The following is a 25,451-nucleotide window of genomic DNA, read 5'->3' on the forward strand; positions in this document are numbered from 1 at the left end:
AGTGTTAATTTATCAAAACTTTAACGTCTGTCGGTCAATTTGTTTATTCAGCAAGAAACATTGTGAGCACGGTATGAGGAAAAAAATCCACTAGATATTAATTTTTACATTTATTAGAAATTTACACTGGTATTTCATCTTCAAACACTGCAAAATGTCACATTTCATATGAACTTAGAAGTGCTAATCTGTCACTCTTTTAGACTTTTGTAGGATGTACATTACTAACTCAAGTAAAAGCCTCTTGCCAATATTTCTAACAGTCTGTAAAAATGTCCATAGATCTTGAAGCACTTATGTATGTGCACAAAAAAAAAAAATTTGATTTGCTGGACGAGACATGGCTTGAATTTTATGCTGATGATCTGGCAAATCTTCCGTTTGACAAAATAAGCAACAAAAACATAGCATCGCCAATTTAAGGAAATGAGTAACGGTTCCATTCAACAAAAATTCATTTTCATTTAAAAAAAAAAAAAGGTGCAATGCTAAACTTTGCTTCCCAGAAGCAGTTTACTGTTAGAGTCTGTTGGAAAGAGGTGAGGCAGGCTGGCCATACAAACAGGCTTCCCCAGGACCACCACAGGTCTGAGGTACTGAAGCTGCTTGATGGCCAGGTCCCCGCACCCAGCAAGGGCTTTGTCCAAGATGGACTTCAAGTTTCGGACAGATGGGAAGTCCGTAGTCATACCGCGGCATTTGTGAAGCGTGGCATGACTGCGTCTGCTTCGGGTGTACGTGATTCCCAGTTGCTTGTTTTCTTTGACGGAGCAACTGCGCCGGAAGGACTCTCGCCTTTTACAGATTAGAGCCTTTTTGTCTTTTGGTGCGCTTTCTTGGATGAACTTGAGGAAGGATGCCTCAAAGCCAACTGGCTTGTATGTGGCAATGTCAAAAGAGTGTGGAGGGGAGCCAAGAGGCTGAGGGTCGATCACGTTTGATGGCTGCACGGAGAGCTCATTCTTTCGCTTGAGAGGCTGCCGTACTGGAGGTGGAGATGACTTTTCGGATATTCTACCATCTTTTGCTGCGTCTTGAAGGCCCTCCTCTGTAGTCAACAGCACACAACACGGTGGCGACAGATTGATAGTAAAAGGACGAAGGAGTGGTTTGATCTGTTCCAAGTTGAGTAATTCTTCCACCTTTTTGTGACCGTTCGGCACAACGGAATCCTCGGCGTGAGTGGCGGTACTCGGTTCTCCGTACAGCACGTCGTCGGCGCCGACAAGGACCCCGTTTCTCTCTGCGGGCGGCAGCACTTCCTCCTCTGGGAATCTCAGAGGATCGGAAAGAGGGCCGTTTCTCTCTGCGGGCGGCAGCGCTTCCTCCGCTGGGAATCTCAGAGGATCGGAAAGAGGTCCGTTTTTCTCTGCGGGCGGCGGCACTTCCTCCACTGGGAATCTCAGAGGATCTGAAAGAGGTCCGTTTCCTTCTGCAGGCGGAAGCACTTCCTCCTCTGGGAATCTCAGAGGATCGGAAAGAGGTTCGTTTTTCTCTGCGGGCGGCGGCACTTCCTCCACTGGCAATCTCGGAGGATCTGAAAGAGTCTCCATTTGGGTTTCTGCTGTGACCGAGTGCAGTTGTACCTGAGCATCCTGTCCCTGTGAGGTCTCCGGCTGATACTCCATTTTACAAACTCCGTTTGGGTTCTCTTTACCCACAATGGTTGGCCGAGCCGATTTCTTTTGAATCAATTCCTCCAGCTGCTCCGCGTTGTAAAAGAGTGTGTCGGTATTATTTTGAATATACTCTTTTGGCATGTGGTGAACCTTTGTGTAGTGGCGGCTCAAGCCGCGCGAGTACTTGAGGACGGAGTCGCAGTCTTGAATCATGCACGGGTAGGTGACGGGTAAAAAACGGTCTTGACACATTTGTAAAGCTTCTTCGTGTGATCGGACAACGTAACTCTGTTCCGCTTCCGCCGTAGACTTCTCCCCGTCTTCGGTCACATCGTCCTCCTCGTCCGACTGGGCGGGTTGTTTCGGTTCCGGCGACGCGGGGTTGGTGGGTGTTACGATCAGCTTCTTTTGGCATCCGGTAACGGACTTCTTTTGAGTGCTCTGGAGCCGTACGACCAGCGAGTCGTAGTACTCGCAGTGTCGAAACAAGGTGTGTTTCTTCAGCGCCTCGTTGTGGGTGAATACTTTTGTGCAGCCCTCGAACTTGCACCTGATGAGTCCCGGCATCTGCGAATGAACAATACGGGTGTGCCGCGCCAGGCTGCTCTTGAGGTGGTACGAGGCGTTGCAGTTGACAAACTGACATTTAAACTGTGGTTTGGGTTCGTCGGAGCTCGGGTAAGGCCTTTTCCTCACATTTTCCTTTTTGACTTCGGGATCCTGCTGCACTTCTTTTTCCAGCAGGAGCTGAGAGCGTTTGTAATGGTGTGTGAACTGAAGATGGCGCACAAGGCCTACCTGGGTGGAAAAGGCGGCGGCGCAGTTTTTGGCCACGCAATGAAATGGTTTGTTGAATTTATCTAGAATGTAGCAGAGATTACTTTTAGTCACCAAGCGTTTCGTTCTGACCTGGGGTGTCACCTCGGCCTCAACGTCTCCCTTGTGCTCACTTTGATCCTCTTGAGCTTCATTTACAGCCGGAGATGAAGAACAACTTGTTCGGTTTGGTCTATTCTCAGTTTTTTTCACTTCCTGTTCCCAACTGGGTGCTTCTATTTTCATTGTCTGGTTCAAGTTCTGTAACGTTGGGCTGGTAGGTCGCGTCGATCGGAAACTAAATTTTTCCACCAAACTGGCCGAGACGTCATGCATCTGAATATAATGGTTCCTCAAGCCTTTAATCTCTCGGTGAGTTTGCGAGCACAGATGACACTTGAAGGGTTTATACGACCTGTCCGTGACACACATCTGTTTGGCTTCTTCTTGCGGGCGGTTGTGTAGTTTAACGTAGTGGCGCATCAAACTATAGGTCCGTGCGGTCCTAAAGTGACACTTGGCGATCTGGCAAGTGTAGGGTTTGGCGTTGGCGAGTATTTGGACGACTTTTTCTTCGGTTGGATTCCTTTGAGGCGGACACGGCGGGGTGGCATTAAAATGAGCCATCTGTTCGGCCTCTTCGGTTGGGTAGCCGTGCACGTTGTTGTAGTGGCGGCTCAAGTTATCGACCAGTGCGGTCCTAAAGGCACACTTTACTACGGCGCAAGCGTAGGGTTTAGTAGTCGGAAGCGATTGGACGGCTCTTGCTGTGGGATTTCTTTTAGGCGGCAGGGACGATTGTTTCGAAAGCAAAACCTCGGGTCGCTCTTCCGTGACGTCGTGATGATTTTGGATGCACTGAGGCGGCGGACTTTGCTGGGACTTGAGGGAATTCAGATCCAGCCGACTTAGCCTCATGAGGATTTCTTTAAGGACGTCGTTTTTGGTACAAGTTGGAGAAGCGGGAGAGGTCGTCCAGTCAGGGCCATCTTCTTCAGGTGAGTACGGATCCAAGAGTTCGCCTTCATCATTGTCCGACTCCATTTCAGTCTTGATCTTTTTGGACTTTGGACCTTGCTCCTTGTCATGTTTGTGCTCTTTGAACTCCAGTTTAAGGTGTTCTGGGTGGGCGTGTTTAAGGTGTCTCTGGACATCTCTCGCTCGGGAGAAAGTCATACCGCACTTCTCGAAGCCGCAGGTGAACTTGCATCCGTCGAAACACACAGCCACTAAAGTCAGCAGTGCTTTGGGTTTAACGTCGCCAGATGGTTGACAGCAGGAGGCGGAACGACTTTCTGACGAACTGTTCTGGTTATCTCCGACAACACCTACTTCAGCATCATTTGGACTGCTAACATGGGCTGCCCTTTCCAAATCGGCCTTGAAAATCATCTCTTTCGCTATCCTCTGATCCTCAAAGTCCTCTTCCGAGAACGTAAGGTTGTGCGTCGATAGATGCGCTATGAATTCCCTTTTGGAAAAGTAAAATTTTTTACATATGGCGCCAGGGCAGGTGAATGCAGCATCCCTGAAATGCTGCGCCTCGTGGTGATAAAGTTGTCCCAGGTCGGAGTAATTCACGTCGCAGCCTTCAAGCTCACATTGGTACCTTATCTGATAGCCGTGGATCTGTTTATGCAGCACGAGCTCATTGGAAGAACCGAAGCGGGCACCGCAACCCATCGCCACGCACATGTACGGTTGCTCATAGTAGTGAACTTTCCGATGTTTGTGGTGATGGTAAGCGGAGACAAAGTGGCGCCGACAGAAAGCGCACTTCTCCCGTTGCTCTCGCATCTGATGAAAATGCTTCACGTTCTCATCGCCTTTGTGGTCCGACTTCAAATGCACGTACAAGTACTTGGAGTGTTTGAAAACTCGAGAACACCCGGTTCCGGGACAGAAATACTCCTCTCGGTTCTGCAGACTGAAGTGCTGGTTCATGTAATCGAACGTCACATGCTCCTTGTCCGTGCACTTCTTCTGGACCGTTTTGGCCTGCTGCACAATGTGCTGAAGCACTCCAGGATCACGGGTGGATTTGTAATATAAAATTAAAGAAGGGTCGACGGTGATCTCGCCAGGTTCCATTTCGTCGTCTTGAATCTTGACGTTGTTGCTCAGCGTCTCCCGTTGGAGGTGATGTCTCATGTGGGGTAGCAGCTCCTTCCTGCTCCTAAAATTCTGCAGGCAGATGGGGCAGGGGTGTACGTCATCCACGATGTGTCTTTTGGCATGGTGGATGATTTGAATGTCAGTGAAGGACAGTGTACATATCCGACAACACAGCTTGGCTCTTCTCGCTCCTGCTTCGCCGCCAATAATGCGAGGAGGCGTTTCGTCAGGCTGCGTGTGAAGATGAAGACTTCCGTTTAAACAGGGTTTGGGCTCACTTTCTTCTGTCGGCGTGTGGACTCGAAGCACAGGTGGTTTCTCACTTTTTTCCTCGTCCGCTTCCCATTCTGACTCGGGTTTCAACCCCAAAAGGGAGATACAGTGATACTTGAGGGCTTTCCAGTCCCAGAATTCCGGGTCAATGGACCAGTGTGCCTTCAGCACCAGCAGCAGTTCACAGCGTAGCGAGTTGGGAATGACGCTGCTCTCCTGCTCATGTTTTTGGTCTGGGCACTGGTAGAGCTCCTGGAGGCTATTTAATACCTGCTGACTGGGGCCAAGCAGAAACTCTGTAAGGTGGCAGGCCCGCTGCACTTCCAGATCATTGAGGAGGAGGCCAGACAGAACTTTACAGATGCCGATTCTGCTTTCCGAGTCATCGTGTTTTGGAAGTTGCAGAGCTTTAACGCACAGCTCCACCGAAGCAGCGGTGCCAACTGCTTCTGCCTGAAAAGAAAAAAATACAAGAATATTTGAACCAAATTCACAATTGCCATGGCTTAACTCTTTCAAAATCAAACATCTTTTTAAAAATGTCTGTGTATTATAAGGGGTGGAATCATTTAAAAAAAAATCTCACCTCTGTCTGAATTAAACGGGCCAAGTACAGCAAATGTTGCACTGTTATGGCGATGGCACCCAGCTGAAGGCACCTTTCAAGAAGAGATACAAGTGAGGGGTCCAGCTTCCTCTGAAGTTTACTCCACAGCTGAATCAGCTCCCTGTGGATAGAACAATGAGTTCATTAAAGTTTAACGAGCTGTGATGGGCGTAGCGATATTACAAGATCCCCCCCCCCTGAGGGACGGTTAGAGATTCACCAGGAGTGGTCAAGGCTGGGCTGCTGAAGCTGCTGAGTCAGGAAGGTTGTGCACAGGATAAAGCCAGCATTCTCCTCCCCCTCCATCTCCAAGTTGGTGGTAATCTCAAGAACATCCTTGCAGTCTTGCCTGGATATCTGTTAGGGAGTAAAAGTATAAAGCTTTGTGTGAAGAGGGAGGTCACAAGGAGAAATTAGTGGGTAAGAATTTACCTCCATTATAGCTTCCGCGTTGGGAAGCAGCTGGCAAAGCAGAGCGACGTATGTGTGACGAAAAGTAGCTTGGTTGGGGATGGCGCTGCAGTCTGTGCACGCTTTGGCCAGCACCACAGCTTTGGCCACCTCGCCCATCTTCTCCAGATGCTTCACTCGCATTTCCATGAAGCCCTCGCCCTCCAAGCAAATGTATGCATCCACTACACAAGGAAGAGTAAATTTATCACAATCTGATGCTAAGATTGAAGTCACTGTAGTTCGACAAATGAGTTAGCTCTGAACCTTCTTGTTTGATGATAGGCTCTCCAGAGAGGAGGGCGGCGAGGATGGGATTGCTCCATGCACCCCCCTCGCCTGTAATCTGTAACAAAGCTTGAAGGTCTGTACTCCCGTACTGTAACAAGGTGTCATGTGCACTCTAAAAAATAAAGATTCAAAAGATTAAAAGACTTGGAACCTCAATTTTAACACTACATAAAGAAAAGAAGACTTCTTACCTGAACAGATTGGTGGAATTGAACCCATGCTTCATAGGGGATTTCATTTTCGGGAACTGACAGAAATAGTTCAAAACAGCTTCTGCGTGACAAACACGGAGAATGTTGGTGTAAATTTAGTCAAATTGTCATAATTGAAGAAGCATTGAAGGGAACATTTGCACTCACAGAGCGAGTCTCTTCAAAACAAGAGTCACTTTGTCCGACTCTGCGGTGAGGTGTGATCGGGCGGCGGCGAAACAGTTTATCGACAAGCAGTAGACTTCGAGAAGCGGAAGACCGTGGTCTATGGAGTTTCTGCTGCCGGCATAATGCATAAGTGCCTGGGAGAGAAAAAAATAGACACAGATGCTGCATGACACTGGTTTTCCCCTTAGAACAATCAGACAGGTGAGATTTCCTAAGCTTTTCCACTTGAGGGGAAGGGGCGACGCTCGATTGATCCCACTTGACAGTCTGGTTTGAGGGGTGACTGATTAGGCCCGAGGGGACTTGCACAGTGAGGAGAAAAAATATACACACAACCACATTGTGTGTATTTACCAATCCCTCTCCACCGTTTGCCATCTCTGAAAATCTACAATGGTGCAAAACTAAAGTTGATCTGAAAAATTCTAAAGTGTGCCGCCTTCATCCCGCAGGCTGATGAGCTTGTTATAACGACACGACGTCCCAAGACGCCTGAGCGCCAGACAGACTCCCTTGCAGGTTGGCTCTCCACAGGGGAGCCTTGATTAATTCCCCATCGTCTATTTATGGCAAACCCACAAAGGGGAACCTCCAAAAAGGATCTCAGCCCAGGAGGTTTGTACGCGCATACTAATTGCTACTTCCGAGTAAATCTGCATGCTTGAGTTGGAAAGAGGCTAGTTTGTGCAAACTAACAAACTGCAGTTTATTGTTCATGCGCTCAGCTCAGGTAGCATCATGACCTCGTGACCTCCTTTTTAATATAAATTGGTACTTTGTTTTGCTACAGTAAAGTGTTTTTTTTTTATTTTACAATGTATCAAAGCATCCTTTATGATTAATTTCTCCTTGTATTTAGTTTAGTATAAATAAACCCTTTAAAATTTAAAGGGTTAGGGTTAGTTTAAATGACCCCTTTTACTTAAGATTATTTGGAAACCCTTTGGACTTCCTCTTGAACAATGTTACCATTGCCATTAAAAAAAGAGAAATGCACATTTTTGCCATGTATAGTTTCAAAATTAAAAGTCGGACAATAATATTAGATTCCAGCACACACTGGTAAATTTGTATTTCACTTTAGTAAACAAGTCAAAAATGAACTGGATGAGCCTTTGAATTATCTGTTCAAAACGACATTTTTCTAGTAATCTTATTTTAGGATGTAAAAGGTCAAATTTGTCTCAACGTGCAACTGCATCACAATGAGGCGTGTGTCTGGAAGCACTAAACAGATTTAAACTAATTTAGCACTCATTTAACATTATATGACGTTAGCATCCTTTGACCTAACTGCTAAACACCAACTGGAATACGCTAGTTCACAAAAACGATTTGTAATTTCCAAAATATAAAACAGAGCATCCTGGAACCTCCTCGCCCCTCTCTAAGGAAAACAACCCAAACTGAGCTAGCGTTGTGCTAATGATGCTATCATGTTTTCACGCACTCGTTACCTGACAAAAGTTGTCACAGTAGTCCGCGGACGACGCCACAGACAATTCCTGTTGCCTGAGGCCGTCTTCGAAAGCCCTCAGTGTGGCCAAAAGGGTTTCCATTGCAACCAGCGTGTCTTCGGCCGTGTCCAGGGCCCGTTCGTTCCATTCTTGCTCAAGCTCGACAATCCTCTCCGCCATCTTCCCTCTCCTCCACGGCGCGTATGCACTCGGCAGTCTGTCACCGCCTACTTTTCTTCTTCTTTGTGTTAATGCAGTTACCAAACGGTCATGGTACATTACCGCCATCTATTGAACTATAATGATTACTGCATCAGCTCCCCTCGGATACGTCACTGGCTTCTCTTTCCAACCCGGAAGTAAATGGGTGCAGTTCTTCCCATTTGCACGTGTGAGAGGTAAGTAAACATGAATATGTTGACGCCGAGGAAAAAGGACTGGAACCGATCTATTATAAAAAATCAGGTTTATATTTGATCAATGTTGGGTCATAAAAACAGATGGCACAACTCGACCAATGGTTTTGGAACTTGATATATGATGCGGATTGAGTTTTCAAGTCGCTGCACATAACGATTAGTCCCCATGATCCTAAACAAAACAAAAAAAGCTATTTCGTAGTAATGGCCAGATTAAGAGCAGAGATTAAAACACTTTAAAGGTTTTGTGGGGTACGTTGATGTAATTTGTTTATGGTTAAGATGCAATTAATGGTATGCGACAAAATAAACAAACAATATTTCTCCCAATATTAGCTTGGTTATATGCACCTCTATCTCTCCTAGTGGTGAATAGTTCAAATATTTAAATTATTATGCATATAATAAACAATTTTGACAGTGAATTGCCACATAACCAAACTAGTGCAGGAATAAAATCATTCCCATTGTCTTCATTAGTGTAAGTCCCAAAGTGCCACAATTGGCACTTGAAGTCAGACTTGAGTCAAGTCGTGACTTGATTCCTTCACCTCAGTAATTAACTTTCAGTTATTTTGCATTTGCCTTGTTTGTCCTTACAGTCCACCATGGGGAAGTCCAAACAAACGAAAAACCACAATAATGGAAGAAAGAAGAACGTTAATAAGATGTTGAAAACGAAGCGCAGGACCAAAGACTTGGATGAGATCCATTCAGACATGAAGCCTGAAACCGCCACCAAACTACTTAATCAGGAAGTGGACTATGATGTGACAGGATGTGCACAGCACTACTGTTTACACTGCGCGTAAGTGGACAATTATTGTTAACTACTCAAGGCAAAGCATAATACAGTGGCTTTTTGTCTTGCAGGAGATATTTTACAGACATGAAATCTTTGAAAGATCACTTCAAGACCAAAGTCCACAAGAAACGGTAAGGTTTCGCCAGTTTTGTGTTTGTTAAAATACGCAGTATTTGGACTCTAAGCTGGGTTTTCCTTCTGCCCAGTTTGAAAGAGCTTAGAGAGGAGCCGTACACGCAGGCAGAGGCAGACAGAGCAGCCGGAATGGGCTCCTACATCCCCCCAAAAGTTATAGAGGTGAAGACGCAACCTGTGGAAGAAGACATGTGCTGAAAATCTCCTGATACTTAGATATATGGATTTACAAAAACTCCAAAATCAAAAATGCATGACTCACTAAATTGTGTTTTTGCAGCCAGCTCTTTCATAATATTATCATCATTATGAAAGTCTTACAAACTGTATCTTATGTAAATATGGAGTGTGTGGCGTGGCAATAAAGTCTGAGTTGTAAAGTTGCCTCATAAAATCTGTTCTTTGTTAAATTAATTCCATATTTAAACATGCATTTTAGGCATTTTCCAGTCCAGTAAAAAGGTGAATAAAAATGATTTGTGTACATAATTTTTTGTTGTTCCAAGTGAAATCTGTAATTCATATGTAATGACAACATTTAAGAGTTAATTCGATTTAGTTTTTAAGCACTGGTTGTGTTTGCTACCTATGTGGACAGCTGAGTAAAGAAGCAGAAGCTGCAGATTCTGCTCTAATGTCGCTTCTGGCAGACTAACATGTAATTTAAATTGTTTAACAGAGCCTCCTGGGAGGAAAAACCAGAAACCCAGAGATGAAATAGGCGACAAGACCCTACCCCTTTTAAAATCTCTGAAAAAATACGGAAATATTTCAACACTGCGATTTCCATTTCCACAATTGTAGTTTCAAAATAAAAGCGTATAAGAAGCATTCAGTAGGATATACTTTTACTTTGAAGACATAAGCGTGCAACTTCTGGGATGTAGTGGGTTTCATTTGAAGTTTTTACACATTCGAGGCAAGATGTGCGGCTAATTCGCTAGCGGTTGTCTGGGAACTTCATCCCCTAGAAAGGACGTTCCTGTTCTGCGCTGAGAGAGCAGCACAGCCTCTAGAAGAAAGTCTGCGGTTAGACCATTTTTGCATGCTTTCCGACAGACATGCCTTTGTGTTAGGAGGTGATGGCGGCGGACGTGCATAAAAATACCCGCGAGGAGAAGCGTTATGACGGTCAGGAGGGACCACCGACTCGGGGCTCCGGCTGCTGGATCTCCGCACGGACGTCCACCCTGCTCCTGGTTCTTGCCGTTCCTCTTCTGGCTTGGGGCGTCAAGTACTATCAAGATGCCCACCTTCTAAAAAGACACGTGAGTTAAAGTCATAATCCAAAAGATTAGGTTTAGACATTTATTGTACTGTATAGTAAATATTAATAGTATGCTACTTAGAATGAAACCTCAAGCATTTACACAGCCTGATTCATTTTTTTCTGATCACATCATGTGTTGTTTGTTATAGTTGAATGCATACTGAACTATCAACAGACGTGCATTAAACAAAATTGCAGAAAAAAACCAGTAAGATTGAAGTTGTTAAACTTGAGATTGATGGGTGGGCAAGCACTCCAAAGACACAATAAATGTAATTTTCCATATGTCCTATAAACAAAAAAGCTCTTTGTGACCTAATACTTGCCCCTCAACCCATTTTGGCGCTTGTCCCCGAATAGTTTGGCATACCACGACACCACGTCTGCAGTGAGTCAAGCCCATTGTTTTTTTTAAAAAGCTGGGGTGTGTCTTTTAGTGATCCCATCTGGCAAAACTCAGTGTTTGGTCTGAAATTTGCTCCCCCCTCTTTGCCACCCCATTGTGCATCTTGGCAGTCAACATGTGTCTGAGAAATGGCCTGACTGGATGGAGCTAATGCAAGGAATCTGTGGCCTCCGGGCAGATCTTTTCCATTCTTTCCACTTTCTGCCAAATGTATTGTGGAAGTAACCCAGTTTTGAAATCAATCAAGTATGTCTAATTAATGTGAATCTCTGCTTCCCATTAGGAGGAGAGCGTGCGGACTTTGGGTGCCGAGGGGCTTTTTCTCTTCTCCTCTTTAGACATCAACCATGACCTCTATCTCAGTCCTGAGGAGTTTAAACCCGTTGTGGAGAAACTCACAGGTAGCTTAAACATATTTCTTTTACTTCAATCAATGACTTACCCTTCTTTTTTCTCACCACAGGGGTTACACCTCCAGGGGACATTGAAGATGAGGTCATTGAAGACCCAGACGGGGAGACTTTAATACTGGAGGCCATAATGGAGCCTCTGCTCATGGACTCCATGACAAAAAGCAAAGATGGATTCCTTGGGGTAAGAGCAAAACCAGGAAAATGATCACAATTTGACATTCTACATCTCTGAGAAAATGCAGTGTCAGCAATGTATGATATTAATTTAGTTATTTGTTGTAGAGTTAAGTGTTGTTTGATATTTCAGGTCTCTCATAGCTGCCTAAGTGGTCTGCGCTCATGGAAGAGTCCAGCTGTGCCTTCCTCTTCCTTCTTCGCCAGCCAGTTCAAGGTCTTCCTCCCCCCAAAGAACAAGCAGGAGGTAGGAGACACCTGGTGGGTGATCCCCGGTGAGCTCAACATCTTCAGTGGCTACCTGCCCAACAACCGCTACCACCCTCCCACACCGAAGGGGAAAGAGGTATTGTTCAAAAATGGATTCTGTTCACTAAAAGTCCAGATAAAGGTGACATGTTGTCATTTTTGCTCCCACTGCAGGTTTTCATTCACTCCCTGCTGACCATGTTTCACCCCCGACCCTTCATAAAATCTCGTTTTGCACCTCAAGGCACCGTCGCGTGCATCCGTGCCCATAACGACTTTTATTACGACATCGTATTTAGGTGAGGAGAACCACACCATGATGTCATGTTTAGAAAAGTCAAACTCAAGTTCTATTTGAATTAATTATAGTAATTGAAGAGCAATTCGGAAATAGCCATTCATAATAATATGTAATTATGAAAGCGTGTGGGAGTGTTTTTTAAAAACACCACTTCTCCAAATCCCAAACAGGATTCACGCAGAATTCCAGCTAAACGAAGTCCCCAACTTTCCTTTCTGGTTCACGCCCGGCCAATTCACAGGCAACGTGGTCATCTCCAAAGACGCCTCGCATGTCCGCCATTTTCACCTCTACGTCCCCAGTGACAAGTAAAGCCCCGCTTATGATGACATAAATCATCACGGCAAAGTTGTAATTTGTCTTCCCCGTCTGCTGCAGGTCACTAAATGTGGACATGGAGTGGCTTTATGGTCCAAGTGAGAGTAGCAACATGGAGGTGGACATTGGGTTCCTCCCAAAGGTAAAGTTTCTCAGTGTCTATTTTCTACAGCTATCTTTATGTCTCACCGTGTTCCACAGCTGGAGTTGCAGTCCACCGGGCCATCCATTCCCTCCATCATCACGGACAAGGAGGGCAACGTCATCGACAGCCGAGCTAGCAGCGATGAGCCGATTCAGTTCGTCTTTGAGGATATCGACTGGAGCGCTGAAATTGACCGGAAAGAAGCCGCCCGTCGCCTCGAGGTCACCCTATATCCCTTCAAGAAGGTAAAAGGTGAAGGCATTGTGGTGTTGCGCAACATCTTGCTTCATTGGTAGAATTGGACTGTACAGGTTTCCTACCTGCCTTTTTCGGAGGCCTTCCAGCGAGCCGAGGTAGAAAAAAAGTTGGTGCATTCTATTCTGCTTTGGGGAGCGCTGGACGACCAGTCCTGCTGAGGTGAGATGATCACGTTTAAATTCAACAAACACATTAGATGTCCACAGGAACTATTTCATGTCTTTTGTAGGTTCTGGGCGGACTCTCCGGGAGACTGTCCTGGAAAGTTCGCCCGTTCTGGCTTTGCTTAACCAAAGCTTTGTGAGCAGCTGGTCTCTAGTCAAAGAGCTGGAGAACATGCAGGTGAGAACTGGTGCTCCAGAGAGGAAACTATTTGTAAAGGCAATTAAGAAGCTAATTTTCTGTCATTTGTCTCCAACTTAAATATTTCCGTTCCTCCGCTTCAGGTTGATGAGCGGAGCCCAGCGCTGAGCGAAAAGGCCCGCTTGCACCTCGACAAGTACACCTTCCCCGTGGAGATGATGGTCGCCCTGCCGAATGGAACCGTTGTAAATAAAATCCAGACTTGAACACAATCACCGAATTAGCCACGTGAGACTTAAGTGCTCTCATTTCTAGGTCCATCACATCAATGCTAACTTTTTCCTGGACCAGACGTCCATGAAGCCTGAGGAGGGGGAGCAGGAGGGAGCCACTTTCAGCTTCTCCGGGGAGTTTGAAGATCCCTCAACTTCCACTTACATCAGTTTCCTGAGGGAGGGGCTGGAGAGGGCTAAGGAGTACCTGGAACAGTAGTGTGTGTGCAAGTGTGTGTGTCTGAAAAAGTGTGATAAGAAAACATCTCTAGAATTTAAGTCAGAAAACACTGAGAGCTGTTATTTTTATTTTTTTTAGATTGCAAACGTCAACATTAGGATAACCCATTAAGATTATTGTGCAGTTTTTGTGTTAAATTTCTAGATGAATTTAAATTTGACCATTTTGGGAGTAGTGTGGTTGAAGTGTTGCCTTCAGGTGCCTTTCAGCAGTTTGTGACGGTGCTGCCTGAAAGCTCTTCAGGGGCTGGGCAGAACCTGATGGTAGTTGCTGATCAAGCGTTCCGGAGGAAACACAGCTTAACTCATTCCCTCTCCCGTCATGAATTTGTGTCGGTCAGTCACGGTCGGAATATTTGGTAGCTTTTTTTGAGAGTCAGTGCAATGCAAAGTATCAAAATACACTAACAAGAATAGATTGAGCATATTTGATGACGTTTATGAAGATGTGTTTTCTTCAAGTTAAATTTTTTGGTGCTTTTTTTTTTTTTTTTTTTTAGTTTGCCAAAGGGGAGATACACAAAACCAAAGAACATTGTTATTATTTATAGCAGTTGACTCGCAGCTTTTTGCAAATCAATCTGACAAGCTGCCTAACCCCCCAAAAAACAATTTGGTTAAAGGCAAAGCGACACAGATGATGTCCTCTCGACAGATCAAATTATTAATCTTATTTCCTGTTAACCATAAAAAAAAAGATTAAAACGTGTTACTGATTTCAATTTGTCTCATTTTGTTTGACCCTGAACAGAAAACAATCTTGCTAATTCTCACAAATGAGAAGTTGGAATTTTAACAGGAAAACACTGTGATTCTGTAACTTCAAGACTTTTTGTATAAAACAAAATAAAGTTGTTGTTTTTTAACAAACAGTGTCATCTGTTAACACTCCATGCACATTAACTTAGTCCAATTCTACACCATTGCAAACCCAAAAGATATTTACCTTCCACTCACTTAAGTGATCATAATTAATTTAGCATTCAAAAATAGCCTCGAATAAACAAAACTGCGACTAATGCTCTGCATTAATAATATCTTTATTTTATTCAGCCTACTGATGACATCCCGTCAAGAAGGGAGCATTAGCATACGCATGTTTATGAATATTATTCATGTGTGTCTTTTCATTAACTAATGTGACTACAGGGCTGCGGCATAAAGATGCAGTGCTGTTCACAAAATAAACAACCCATTCACAAAGTGCAAAGTCTCTTGACAACGTTCCCTCGGGAATGAGTCATCCATTAAAACGTCCCTTCCGGCAGAAGTCCCGCTGGTCCAAATCCGTTTTGACCATGTGAATAAATCCTGACCTGATAGCGTGAAATGACAGCCGTGTTCAAAGTGTGTGACACCTCAGCCGAATGTCCACACCTCCAGCTCCATGACGCGGAAGTCGTCCGTTTCCGAGAGGCAACAATTATTAAAGGTGTAACAGGGGCTGCTGCGGCCCAGGTAGAGATTCTCGTCCAACCACAGACCAAAGTGACCACTATGAGGAAGGGAAGAAAAAAAATGGATGAAAATATATATTTGGTCAAAATCCATGACTGTAAATTTTACCTTCCTCCACCAATGGCGAATGAGTCCAAGTCTCCTTTAATGAAAAAGGAATTCTCCCCAGTCCATCTGAAGCACTGTGGTAAATAAAGTGTGTACAATTACTCACAGTGCAAGTTTGCAATTAGCAACTTCGGCTCATAAAGCTAATGACCTTGAATCGAGGATGCAACATGAAGAGAAAAGTTTCTCCCGTGCCGTAAAAGGCATCACTGAGCCTCAACGGGTGCGAGAGGAAAGCCCCGAATACCTGTGGAAGGAAAAAGAAAAGGTTCCGGCACATAAGCCGTAATTGCAACGGTCTTCCGGGACGCGGTGAAGCGTCACCTCGTCCATGGCGTCTTTGATGACGACGAGAGCGGGTGAGTCTGCGGCGCTCATTTTGCGGTAGAGTGACTTGAGGCTGGCGCCGTGGCGAGACGTGCTGTACGCTAGCTGCCAGGCGTGGCCCACCGTTTTCGGGGGCAGCTCCTTGCACAGCTGGGAAAAGATGACAATAAAATTGTGTCAAACGAGAGAATACTGGCCAAGTGTCCCGATACTTTTGTCCACCAGTGGTTCACTGACCTCTCTAACATGCGAGGCTTCTAAAATCTGGCTGTTCTCCACAATAGCGTTAAGTCCTTCCGGCTCCCTGTCCATGAGCTTGTCCCCGTTGTCCTCCATCAACACCATCTGCAAAGTCAACACAACTCAATTCTCCATTTGTTGCGTCTGGAAAAACAAACCACTCACCTCCCAGTCATCTCCTGAACTGTGCTGCTTGGGTGACACTCCTTCCTCCTCTTCATCCTCCAGCAGTACAAACTCCTCTTCATTATGATCCGCCTCCCCGTCTTCTTCTCCACCTCCGCCCTTGAGCAGACACAAGTCGGGTCGACGGCGCTTGAGAAAGGCGTGCAGCTCGTCGGAGCTAAGCGGGAGGACAGAAAGCGGCTATTCAGGACAGCTCGGGTTCACAAATAGGTTAGCAGCTGTGTCAACAAGTTGCCAAACAAGAGGTTGAATAGACAACCTGAGTGGCAACGCTCTCGGTCATTCATTTTTCTGCACAAAAAACTCCCGGTGAATCTTTGACAGGCGAGTTAGCGATACCTCTCCTGCGAAAGGGCGATCCAAGCTTCCCGTCTGGCAGCTGCCGTTTCAGTCATTCCAAATTGAAATCCTCCGGTCCTCTTTTTCGTTCCTGCCGACGACTGAACCCGCAGTCGGATAAACATAACACACCTGGGATTTTCCGATGAGGGCTTTGCAGGCACTGGAGATTTCAAAAGGGAATTTATTTAGACGGCAAGACTGAATTCAACAGCACGGAGTGTTAAGTACCTGCAGTCTGACTCGACACAGAAGCGGATCGCGCCTCATCCGTCGTCTTCACGTGACTTGACACTTCCGGAGCGCCGCAGCAAAAGGTGGCGGCCACACCGAGGGCCCCTCCGGAAGCTTCTGACATTTCCGATGGATTCTTATCAAGGTCCTCCTCAGATACTTTTTTGCTGTCACTTTCGGCAGAGGCCTCCTCTTTGAGACTCAAAGTGGAGAGATCTGCAGGGGCCGGAAGTGAAACCGACTCCTTCTTCTGATCCTGACTTTTGGACTTTTTCAGTCTGTGGAAAGTTTTTTTCCCTTTTCTCCTAAAAAAATGTTTTAAAATCCTGTGATAATCTAATTCAGATAACGGTTACCAGATTAATGATATTATTTTTACCTCTGCTGGGAGTAGTGAAAGTGAACATGTGAGATATCAGAGAAGAAGGAAACGGACGACAGCTGGTCCACAGAGCATGACAGGAGGTACTCCTCGCATCCATGCTCTTTCACCAGCGGGTGTGTTTTGCACGGGTCGAAGAAGAGCTTATTCGTCGTCACCAGGAGGATGCCCGAAACAACACCCTGACGAGGCCAAGGCAGAAAGTACAGTCATATATTAAAGAAATAAAATAAAATCTCCGCATTTGGATTTACCTTGCGGTCAGTGATGTGGCGGCAGAATAATTTGAGATAAGGCGTGGCATCTGGACCTTCCCCCTGACAGCACTCGGGCGGGAGAGCCAAAAGGCAGAGTTGTCCGTCAGGCATCGGAACCGCCTCGACATCCTGTTGTTAATGACATAAAATGCCTGTTGACTATACACACAGCATAGTTGCCCTCTTTAGTTAACTTGCATTGTGCTTATTCTGAGAAAAACAATCATGTCACATGTTCTTTAAATAGAGAGCTAGCTAATGCTTGCACGACCTTTATGCTATCTAAACAACATTCTCATGGTTTTGCTGACATTGGGAACAGAGCAGAAAATTAACTACTGATAGCAAAGGAAAAAAAATATTGACGGTAATTTAACAGATTAGATCAAATAAAAAAAACACCAGAAGTTGTTTCTGCTACAAATTATTCAGCCAACATCATATTTGCTAAAATAAGATCATGGACAAAATATCTTGTTTCGTGTGTCCTCTGGAGCATGCAAGATGAAATATGAAAAACAACAGAAGAGGAAAAAAAAAATGCCTTGAAGCGATGAAATATGTATGTTGAACAAATAATCTATTAATAGACATTTTAAAGGACCTTTAATCAACTTCCAATTATTAAGGGTGTCAAAGATTAATTACACCCTCTCCTCATACAATATAAATACAATAAATAAAGTGAACTAAGAATTTTCCATCAAAAACCAAGACAATTTGAGTTACCAGTAGTTTGTCATATTCTGCTTCAGGCAAGGGCGACTGGGCAGTAGCAGCGAGTCTCTCTGCGAAATCGAGATCCATCCCCAGCGACGTCTTCTCCTCGCAACCGTTCGGGTCGGCCGTGGCGGTGCTCTTCTCCTCCTCGCCTTGCTGCTGCTGCTTCACAACGGAAGCCATGTTAAGAGTGACATAGCCCGGCAACTGTGAAGTACTTCCTCTTTCTGCCTGCATTGCCCCCTCCTTTCTGTGTTTGTATTAATAGCAAGAGCTCCACATGACACCATTTAAGACATTAAAGTCACCGTAAAGAACATACGTTTAAGAAATCAGTATTTATCCAGAGAGTTCAACTTTTTAATCATACATCTTTATTAACAAAGTGCTTGACAAAAACGCTTTCGATATCCATCATGTGTACTGTTTTGCATGTCAACTCGAAAACAATAACAACAAGTGAGCTTGCGTCATGTGACAAGTGCTGACTCTTACCTCCATGCGGACAAGGGCGGCGGACAAAGGTGCTGATTGTGACCGAGGAGGAGGAACTGTGTCACCGCTGCTGAAGCGGGATGAGATGTTGAACACTGACTCATCCTGTTGGGAGGATGATAAACAACTAAACCACAGGACACTAAATTAGGTACACTTAAATTGTCAGTTTGGGACATAATATAGCTTTTTTTTTTTTTTTAATATCAAAATCTAGAATTTTAAAGGTGTAAAAAAAGACTTAAGCAAAACTAGATAAGTGCAGCGTCATTGCAAATTGGCCTGACGCTGTTTTTAGAAGACACGACGACTAGTTTAATTATCCCTATTCAAGAGCTGAGCTAATGAATGTAATAAAAGACAAAAATACCTTTGAGTAAACACGAGAAAATGCAGTCCTGCTGTTGTATTTGCTGTAGAGGCTCTGAAACACTTTCAGTCTACCCATGACGACCGAAACGCTCGTCTAAGAACTGAACCTTGGACACTCTTCCTTGAATATACTTTATCACTTTCCCAGCCATAAACGTTTACATAATAGAGATTACATTTTCCACTATTCCCTTTTTGAGCTATTGGACTGACCGTGCTGCTTTTGGTCTCATGTGACAACTGTTTGGTTTGCTCTTGCTTCACTGCTGTGTTGGAGTCCCATGAGGTTCCTGTGGGGATACCAAAAAGTCACACAAAACACACATTAATTTGACATCACATGACAATAGAATGGAATCAAGTCGAACAGTGATTCTCAAAGTGTGGTGTGAGTACTGGCTCACTCTAACGATACTTATAATAATCACTGCGCAAGTATTGAATTTTATTTGGTACAATTATCCTTTATTTAGGCACAAATTTTAAAATTGATAATTAATTGTGACTTGCAAAAATGGTGTCTTCACATCCAGGGTACCTTGCAGGTAATACTGTCGGAGTATCGGGTTTCTAATGTGCGGGATGTGGTCTAGAGGTTGGCCAGCCGCAGTTTGGTATTGATGATGCTGGTGGCCGGGTGAAGGCTCCTGCAAGCTTCGGGCCTGAGGTTGGGTGTCCCAAGGCCGCTTGGCGAAATGCGGAGGCTGAGAGACCCCCGCGGGCAGCTTTGAGCCCAGCCTGAAGAAAGAATGGAAAGGTGACTTGAATTGAGCTAATAGGGGGTTATTTGAAGTCAAGCAGCAAAAAACATTCTTGTTCATAGCATAATCTGACACAACACATTCTTTGTCCCAGCCTTCTCCTCACATCAAGAAATGAATGAAAGGCTGTATTGTGGCAGGTTTAAATCTGAAAGGCAAAAGCGAGCCAAACGTGGCTTGCTTTTATTTCTATGCAGCACGCCGTAATCCTAACCTGCTCTTCACATTCCCAAAGTAGCTGGTCCGGGTCTTGTCCCTATGCGGTTTGTGCTCCATGCCGATGTCTATCCTCCTCACAGACTGAGCCATCCTTTTTGTCTTTTTAGTCTGATGCTGGCTGCGGTCCCGCTGTAGAAGGAGGAGGGGGGCTCAACTGGCAACCTTCCTCCTCCTCCTATTCCCCATGACTGGATTGGCTTTTTCGCTTTACAGCATCTGCAGTTCACAAGACAAGGCGGCAACATAACTGTGGTGCAGGGGGGGGGGGGTCAAGTTGCATACATGGAAGAATTTTTGCAGACGCAGGAAAGTGATCTTAGTGGGCTAATGGAGCCAGCTTGCCAATTCAATTAGCATGTCCAAACAATTGGGAGGTTTTTATTCCTGTTTCTTGGATGGGTTGCACCCTGTTGTAAAATAACAATGAAGCTATACTTATTATGAAAATCATTAACTCTTTACTGCAAATACTTTGGTCATCATATATAGTGACAGGAAGAAATGCCCTTCCACTAGAGGGCAGTAGGCACAATTAACCTGTATATCCACCTGTTGTCATTCATCAAACAGTGTCAAGCTTTTCTGCATTCAAAGTAGGTGCATTTATTTAGTAAAGGTTTTTCCAATGCAAAATATGAGCAGTGGACAGTAAAAAAAGGGAAACACTGCTCTAGATGTCTCAGTTTTTAGACAACTACCTCTATGCTGCATGCAGACATTTAATTATTTAAATCACAGCACAGGAATGCATCATTCCAAAGGCCCGCAGCCTTTTTTTTTTTTTTTTATTGTGGGAGGTGATTTGATTTGTTTGATCAGCTGAGCGTCCTTTTTAAAACACACACCCATGTAAATAATCAGCGTGCTTTCAGGAAGTGCTGACGAGTTTGCTCTAATCGCCGCAGGGGAAGTGCAAAACTATACGCGGCGTTTGACAGGTAGCAATGGATCGGGAGCATAACAACACAGCAACTTCCCAAAGGATGAACCACGCAAAGGCGAAGGCTGTCACATACCGGTCACTCGCGGAGGGATGCCGAAAGCCCCCGTCCTTAAGATGCGGTGTTATGATAACGTCGCAAACAAGACAGTGCTGCAATCATGGTCCGCCCACTAGCTATTAAAACCAGTTTTCGCCCTTTAACTTCCTGCAAAAGCGGAAATTTGTTTGAGGGAGCTATCTTATATAATCAGAGATGACATACAACCGACTCGTGACTTTCTCTACTACAGTGTTTAATACAGTGTGTAAGCTTCTCTTTTAGCGGTTGCAAACATAACTTTGTACTTTTGAATTTAAATTGTTGTTAAATTTGCTTGAAGTTAAAAATAACCTTTGATTGAAAAGTGTTCGGTGCAACCGCTAGAGGCGCTACGATACAAAATCTTCTCAATTCCATCACCGGAATTTGAACACCGGCTTCCGCCAATGGACATCACAACAGTGAAAGACGAAAAGGAGAAACTTCGCCTCGGATATAATCTACCACTTCGAATCTCACATCTTTCGTTTGCCGTAAGTTTCGATTGTGTGTTTTTAGTTTTTATCTTTGAATTCAAACGCAGCGCCTGGGAAATCGTATACTTTAGGATCATCGTCTGCTACCGAAGCTAATAAACGGCCTATTGTATTTGATACCGTTAGCCGCCGGTGCTAATAATCCAATGACGCTGTCTGCACTCACGCACTTTGGCATCCTTCTACTTTTTAATCATCGAAAGAAAAAAAATTGGAAACGTGCGTAAACGGTGACATCACGATTTGAAGATGATATAGTGACCCCTCCCCCCCGATTGAATTAACCAGGTAAATTTGACGTCATAACAAATTGGAGACGGTGATTTATTTTTTGTCCCCAATTTAAATATACTACCCGGTGTTACCCAAAAAGGTTAGTAATTGCCTATAGATGCCACAAGATAGTGGCAAAACATTGCATATGTTTAAAGGGCAACCCATTAAGTCACTTCAACGTCCGTCCTTGACACCAAATTGCCACCAGATGGCGCCATTAGACTACTCACTGTGCACAAAACAGCACAAGTCTTGATGAATGACAGGGAATTAATTGATTGCAAAAGAAAATCTACCAAGCGTCAAATTTACAGATTCTGATACTATACAAATAATTAAAAGTATAAGTTCCATTCATCCCTTTTAAGGCAGAATGACTCTTTATTCATTCCACATAATCCAGTTTAAATCAGTCTAATCACATCATATGCACAAATTGTGTTAATGTACAACGAAGCAAATCTGAGCCCAATTTTGTTGTTCATTCGTCCAAAGTTAGTTGATGTCTTCTGTCTCTCTGATTGTGTCTCCCCAACAGATGCTCCTGACTAATCTCCAATTTACATCCCGTGAGTTGTCAGATTAACGCAGCATCTGTTCATTGAACTGCTCAGTCTTGATCCACTAAGAGCACCAAAGCATCGGTGCTCCTCATCAAGCTGAGCCGTCACCATGGAAACCCAAACAGTAAGACAGCACTTTGTTTTAGACGCCGCATCAATTAGCACTACCGTTTTCACACTGCCATTTTTCGCCAGCGGAAACATCCTGGAGTCTAGATGTTCAGAGATGCAGTCTTTGCCTTTTTTTGTTGCAGGATGTTATTCCTATCTGGCAAAACAAGCCTCACGGATCCACTCGAAGCGTGGTGAGGAGAATAGGCTCCACTCTTCCACTCAAACCCCCACAAAGGGCATGTTTCCAGGTACTGCCCCCTCATTTTTGAAACTCCCTTTATGTAATATAAGATGCATTAATTTAACTCGTGAACATCAGGAACTACCTGGTCTTCCCTCACTTCGCCCTATGGATGGCCCCATGGTTCCAACCCTGGCAGATATTGCCTGGATTGTTGCAGATGAAGAGGAGACGTATGCCAGAGTGCGGTAAAGACAAATAGAGGAATTTATCTGATTTATGAAAGTGGAACAATTTGAATCGGGTTCAATTTTCTACACAAGTTAGAAGCTTACCCTGTGAGTTTTTTTTTTTACCTTTTTTTCTTCCAGGAGTGACAGTCGCCCTCTCAAACACGAATGGAGGCCCACGCCGCTGCTGGTGCTACACAGGAACTCGTCAGTGCCCAACTTCCGACGGGAGGGCAAGCGGATGGAGGGCCTGAGGAAACCTGGGGTGACTGCGCTCAACCGCACCACTGCTCTGCAGGATGAGCTGAGCAAACTTCGAGCGCAGATTGCAAAGATTGTGGCCGAGGACACTGGTAAATCCATTATAGTTAACCCCCCCCAAAAAAAGACGTTTGATTATATAATTAATTCCAGGATCCAACCCGTTGACTCCTGACCTGCTCTCACCTGACGACACCACCATGAGCTTTTCCATGGCGCCCTTCGAGACCGCCCCCTACCAGCCGGCGGCCACGGTAGCCGCCTCTTTTGTCATTAGCGACGTCACAGAGGAAGAGGAGGAGGAAGAGGAAGACGACGAAAAGGATATGGTGTCTGTGGTCTCGGAGTTGGTCCCCGATCCCCTGCCGCCGGTTTCCATGACGGCGTCGGCCACCTTTGACCTGGACAGGCCCAGCATGGACTACCGCGAGGCGGAGGAGGACACGGTGTCGTTGTCCAAGTCCACCAGCTTTGCAGACGTGATGGACATCCTGAAGGACATGAACCGTATGAAGATGAGCAAAGACAGGTACAAACTTTTTGAAATATTACTTCACACATCTACTACCACGCAAGTCTGCCCCTTTAAAAATTTCTTTTTTTTAATCAACGTCAGATTTAACAGAGGCTGCACGTCCCTGAGAGAGGAGGACTCGGCTTCTCTGATCTCTGAAGCACTAAGGAAAAAATTTGTCCTGAAGGAAGAAGACAGCATTGCTGGCAAACCCAATTAGTTGACCCTGTTGCCGCTGCTCCATGTAAGTGCAATGTGTTTTTATCCACACGATATTATGACGCTAGTATGGTCCTACGTCTTGAAGTGTTTTTATCTCCCTGCTTGTTTTCAGGCCTTCTCCCGTGAACTGTCATGGTTTGCAGCCTCGCTCCTCAGACCTCAATGCAGTAGCTGCCTGTTAGTCAACAAATCTCTCATAGTCCAATTTTTGCTCCAGGTTTCCGAACAATAACTCAACAGACTGTTTCAACTGAGGAGTGACCAGTGACCCAATAAGGAGCACTTTTTAGCCATCCAAAAGGACGGTTTTTAATTGGGATGTTTTTTCTTTCCACTTTCTATATCCTACTTGAATAGGTTTGCGAGTACAGTTTAAAGTCAGTGTATACGTTGAGTTTAAATTGCTCAAACAGGAGGGCGGGAGGACCTATATGTGTTTTCTCATAACTTTGTACAGGAGATGAGTGGTGATGATAAATATTCCTGGTGACGCCTTACCGCACGTCTGTTGCCTGTTCAGATGCCTGATTTTATTCACCCACCCACCCCCGATTGTGCCACAACTCCATTTTTATCAGCCCGTTCCTTATTGCCTAACCATTTTTGTTAACATTTGTTTAGTGTGCTATTTTTTGCCCCCCTTCACCAAATTACCAAAAATATGTTGGAATGACCCCACCACGAAAAGGCTTGCTGTTATGCCACTTTTATTTCACCTTGCATTCTTTTCCCTTCTATCACTATTAAATGAAGACATTTCATAGTCACCTGACAAGTTCAATTATACCTCGGTTTCTCACCATTGAGCCTCTTTGTTGGGTTGAACACAATTCTACATTGCTAGAATATGCATGTTGTTTTTTTATGTATTGATTTGTAAATAAAAATGGGCAAATGTTTTGAAACTAAGATCGTTTGGTCTTTGACTAACAGCATCATGTCTAAGGGTAAAACTTGTCCTGGTGCAGTTTGAAATGTTACCACAAGAGGGCAGATGAGCTCATCTAAACGTCTGAAAAAGGGATTAGCTCCATTATGGTAATTAATCACCCTAATCAAACATTATTATCATACACTCTGGCCCATTCCCTCCTTTTTTTTTTTTTTTTTTCCAAAATAAAGCTACTCCTAAGTGAGACACGGTCTATTTTCTGAGAGAGTCTTTGGCCTAGTTCAGTTCACCTCCACCTTGAACATCCATCTGAATGTAGGTCTTGATAAATGTCTGGGGGGATCCGTAAATGAGACTATCATAATTAGTCTCTGTTAAATATAGAGCTGTTTAACATTTTTTTTGCTACTTTATTCCTGCTATATCTATACAATTGGTTTTTTTCCTCCACCTATTTCAGTGGACCCCTTTTTTTCTTTCCTCCACCAGCCTGTTTGTTAGCTGCTGTACTTCATTTTACGGACATAATTTTGTCATTTTGTTTTTTTACTGATTGATGAGCCTGCCAAAATATGTTGAGCAGTGCTGTGGTGAGCATTCATCATTCTGAATTACAGCTGTGCTGAAACCAAACTAGGGTAAGAGCAAGCATTCTAGCAGCTGTTGTTTGCAGACCGCAGGTGTTGTCACAGTTAATAGTCTTTAACATGTCGCATCCTCCCAACTAGTGACGGGAAATAGCTTGGCTCTTGGGTCACATTTCCAAACTTTGCCTTTCCCCACCCCAATCCGAAACGTGAGTCTAAAATCTGCCAAATGAAAAAGAAAAGTGCTATCCTGTGAGTATTAAACGAAAATGGGAAAT

General features: G+C 44.5%; 5 protein-coding genes across 7 annotated transcripts; 3 read left to right on the plus strand and 2 right to left on the minus strand.

Annotated features, from left to right (window-relative positions):
• Positions 1 to 97: 97 nt before the first annotated feature.
• Positions 98 to 8,240, minus strand: rlf (RLF zinc finger). 2 transcript variants are annotated; one of them, XM_088400939.1, is made up of 9 exons: positions 8,009 to 8,240; positions 6,531 to 6,685; positions 6,363 to 6,444; positions 6,148 to 6,283; positions 5,863 to 6,065; positions 5,651 to 5,787; positions 5,410 to 5,551; positions 2,529 to 5,276; positions 98 to 2,417 (listed from the first exon to the last, which is right to left on the minus strand). In XM_088400939.1, exons 1-9 carry the CDS (start codon positions 8,186 to 8,188, stop codon positions 489 to 491), a joined length of 5,712 nt encoding a protein of 1,903 aa, XP_088257065.1. In that variant the 5' UTR covers positions 8,189 to 8,240; the 3' UTR covers positions 98 to 488. The 2 variants fall into 2 exon arrangements, with proteins under 2 accessions (XP_088257065.1, XP_088257064.1); XM_088400938.1 differs by having other exon boundaries at positions 98 to 5,276; positions 8,009 to 8,239.
• Positions 8,241 to 8,315: 75 nt separating this feature from the next.
• On the plus strand, positions 8,316 to 9,747 carry znf593 (zinc finger protein 593). Its single transcript, XM_088400940.1, has 4 exons — positions 8,316 to 8,406; positions 9,030 to 9,235; positions 9,301 to 9,363; positions 9,439 to 9,747. The coding sequence occupies exons 2-4, from the start codon at positions 9,036 to 9,038 to the stop codon at positions 9,563 to 9,565; spliced, it is 390 nt and encodes a 129-aa protein (XP_088257066.1). The 5' UTR covers positions 8,316 to 8,406; positions 9,030 to 9,035; the 3' UTR covers positions 9,566 to 9,747.
• Positions 9,748 to 10,264: 517 nt separating this feature from the next.
• On the plus strand, positions 10,265 to 14,580 carry selenon (selenoprotein N). The gene is made up of 12 exons (XM_088400735.1): positions 10,265 to 10,635; positions 11,327 to 11,444; positions 11,507 to 11,637; positions 11,764 to 11,976; positions 12,054 to 12,178; positions 12,351 to 12,488; positions 12,559 to 12,640; positions 12,700 to 12,888; positions 12,955 to 13,060; positions 13,131 to 13,243; positions 13,348 to 13,449; positions 13,520 to 14,580. The coding sequence occupies exons 1-12, from the start codon at positions 10,450 to 10,452 to the stop codon at positions 13,694 to 13,696; spliced, it is 1,680 nt and encodes a 559-aa protein (XP_088256861.1). The 5' UTR covers positions 10,265 to 10,449; the 3' UTR covers positions 13,697 to 14,580.
• A 158-nt stretch (positions 14,581 to 14,738) lies between these two features.
• On the minus strand, positions 14,739 to 20,983 carry LOC148385212 (oxidation resistance protein 1A). 2 transcript variants are annotated; one of them, XM_088400734.1, is made up of 16 exons: positions 20,831 to 20,983; positions 19,810 to 20,030; positions 19,373 to 19,572; positions 19,048 to 19,124; positions 18,463 to 18,567; positions 17,977 to 18,129; positions 17,245 to 17,376; positions 16,988 to 17,172; positions 16,606 to 16,913; positions 16,375 to 16,537; positions 16,015 to 16,192; positions 15,847 to 15,954; positions 15,607 to 15,759; positions 15,434 to 15,529; positions 15,283 to 15,356; positions 14,739 to 15,211 (listed from the first exon to the last, which is right to left on the minus strand). In XM_088400734.1, exons 2-16 carry the CDS (start codon positions 19,902 to 19,904, stop codon positions 15,076 to 15,078), a joined length of 2,163 nt encoding a protein of 720 aa, XP_088256860.1. In that variant the 5' UTR covers positions 19,905 to 20,030; positions 20,831 to 20,983; the 3' UTR covers positions 14,739 to 15,075. The 2 variants fall into 2 exon arrangements, with proteins under 2 accessions (XP_088256860.1, XP_088256859.1); XM_088400733.1 differs by having other exon boundaries at positions 17,977 to 18,132.
• A 192-nt stretch (positions 20,984 to 21,175) lies between these two features.
• mtfr1l (mitochondrial fission regulator 1-like) lies at positions 21,176 to 24,603 on the plus strand. Its single transcript, XM_088400737.1, has 8 exons — positions 21,176 to 21,330; positions 22,148 to 22,296; positions 22,427 to 22,534; positions 22,606 to 22,715; positions 22,839 to 23,050; positions 23,112 to 23,487; positions 23,575 to 23,716; positions 23,807 to 24,603. The coding sequence occupies exons 2-7, from the start codon at positions 22,282 to 22,284 to the stop codon at positions 23,690 to 23,692; spliced, it is 939 nt and encodes a 312-aa protein (XP_088256863.1). The 5' UTR covers positions 21,176 to 21,330; positions 22,148 to 22,281; the 3' UTR covers positions 23,693 to 23,716; positions 23,807 to 24,603.
• Positions 24,604 to 25,451: the final 848 nt, after the last annotated feature.

The sequence above is a fragment of the Syngnathus floridae genome, chromosome 16 (assembly GCF_059516105.1).
Source record: "Syngnathus floridae isolate MCC-2025c chromosome 16, RoL_Sflo_1.0, whole genome shotgun sequence".
Classification (NCBI taxonomy): Eukaryota; Metazoa; Chordata; class Actinopteri; order Syngnathiformes; family Syngnathidae; genus Syngnathus; species Syngnathus floridae.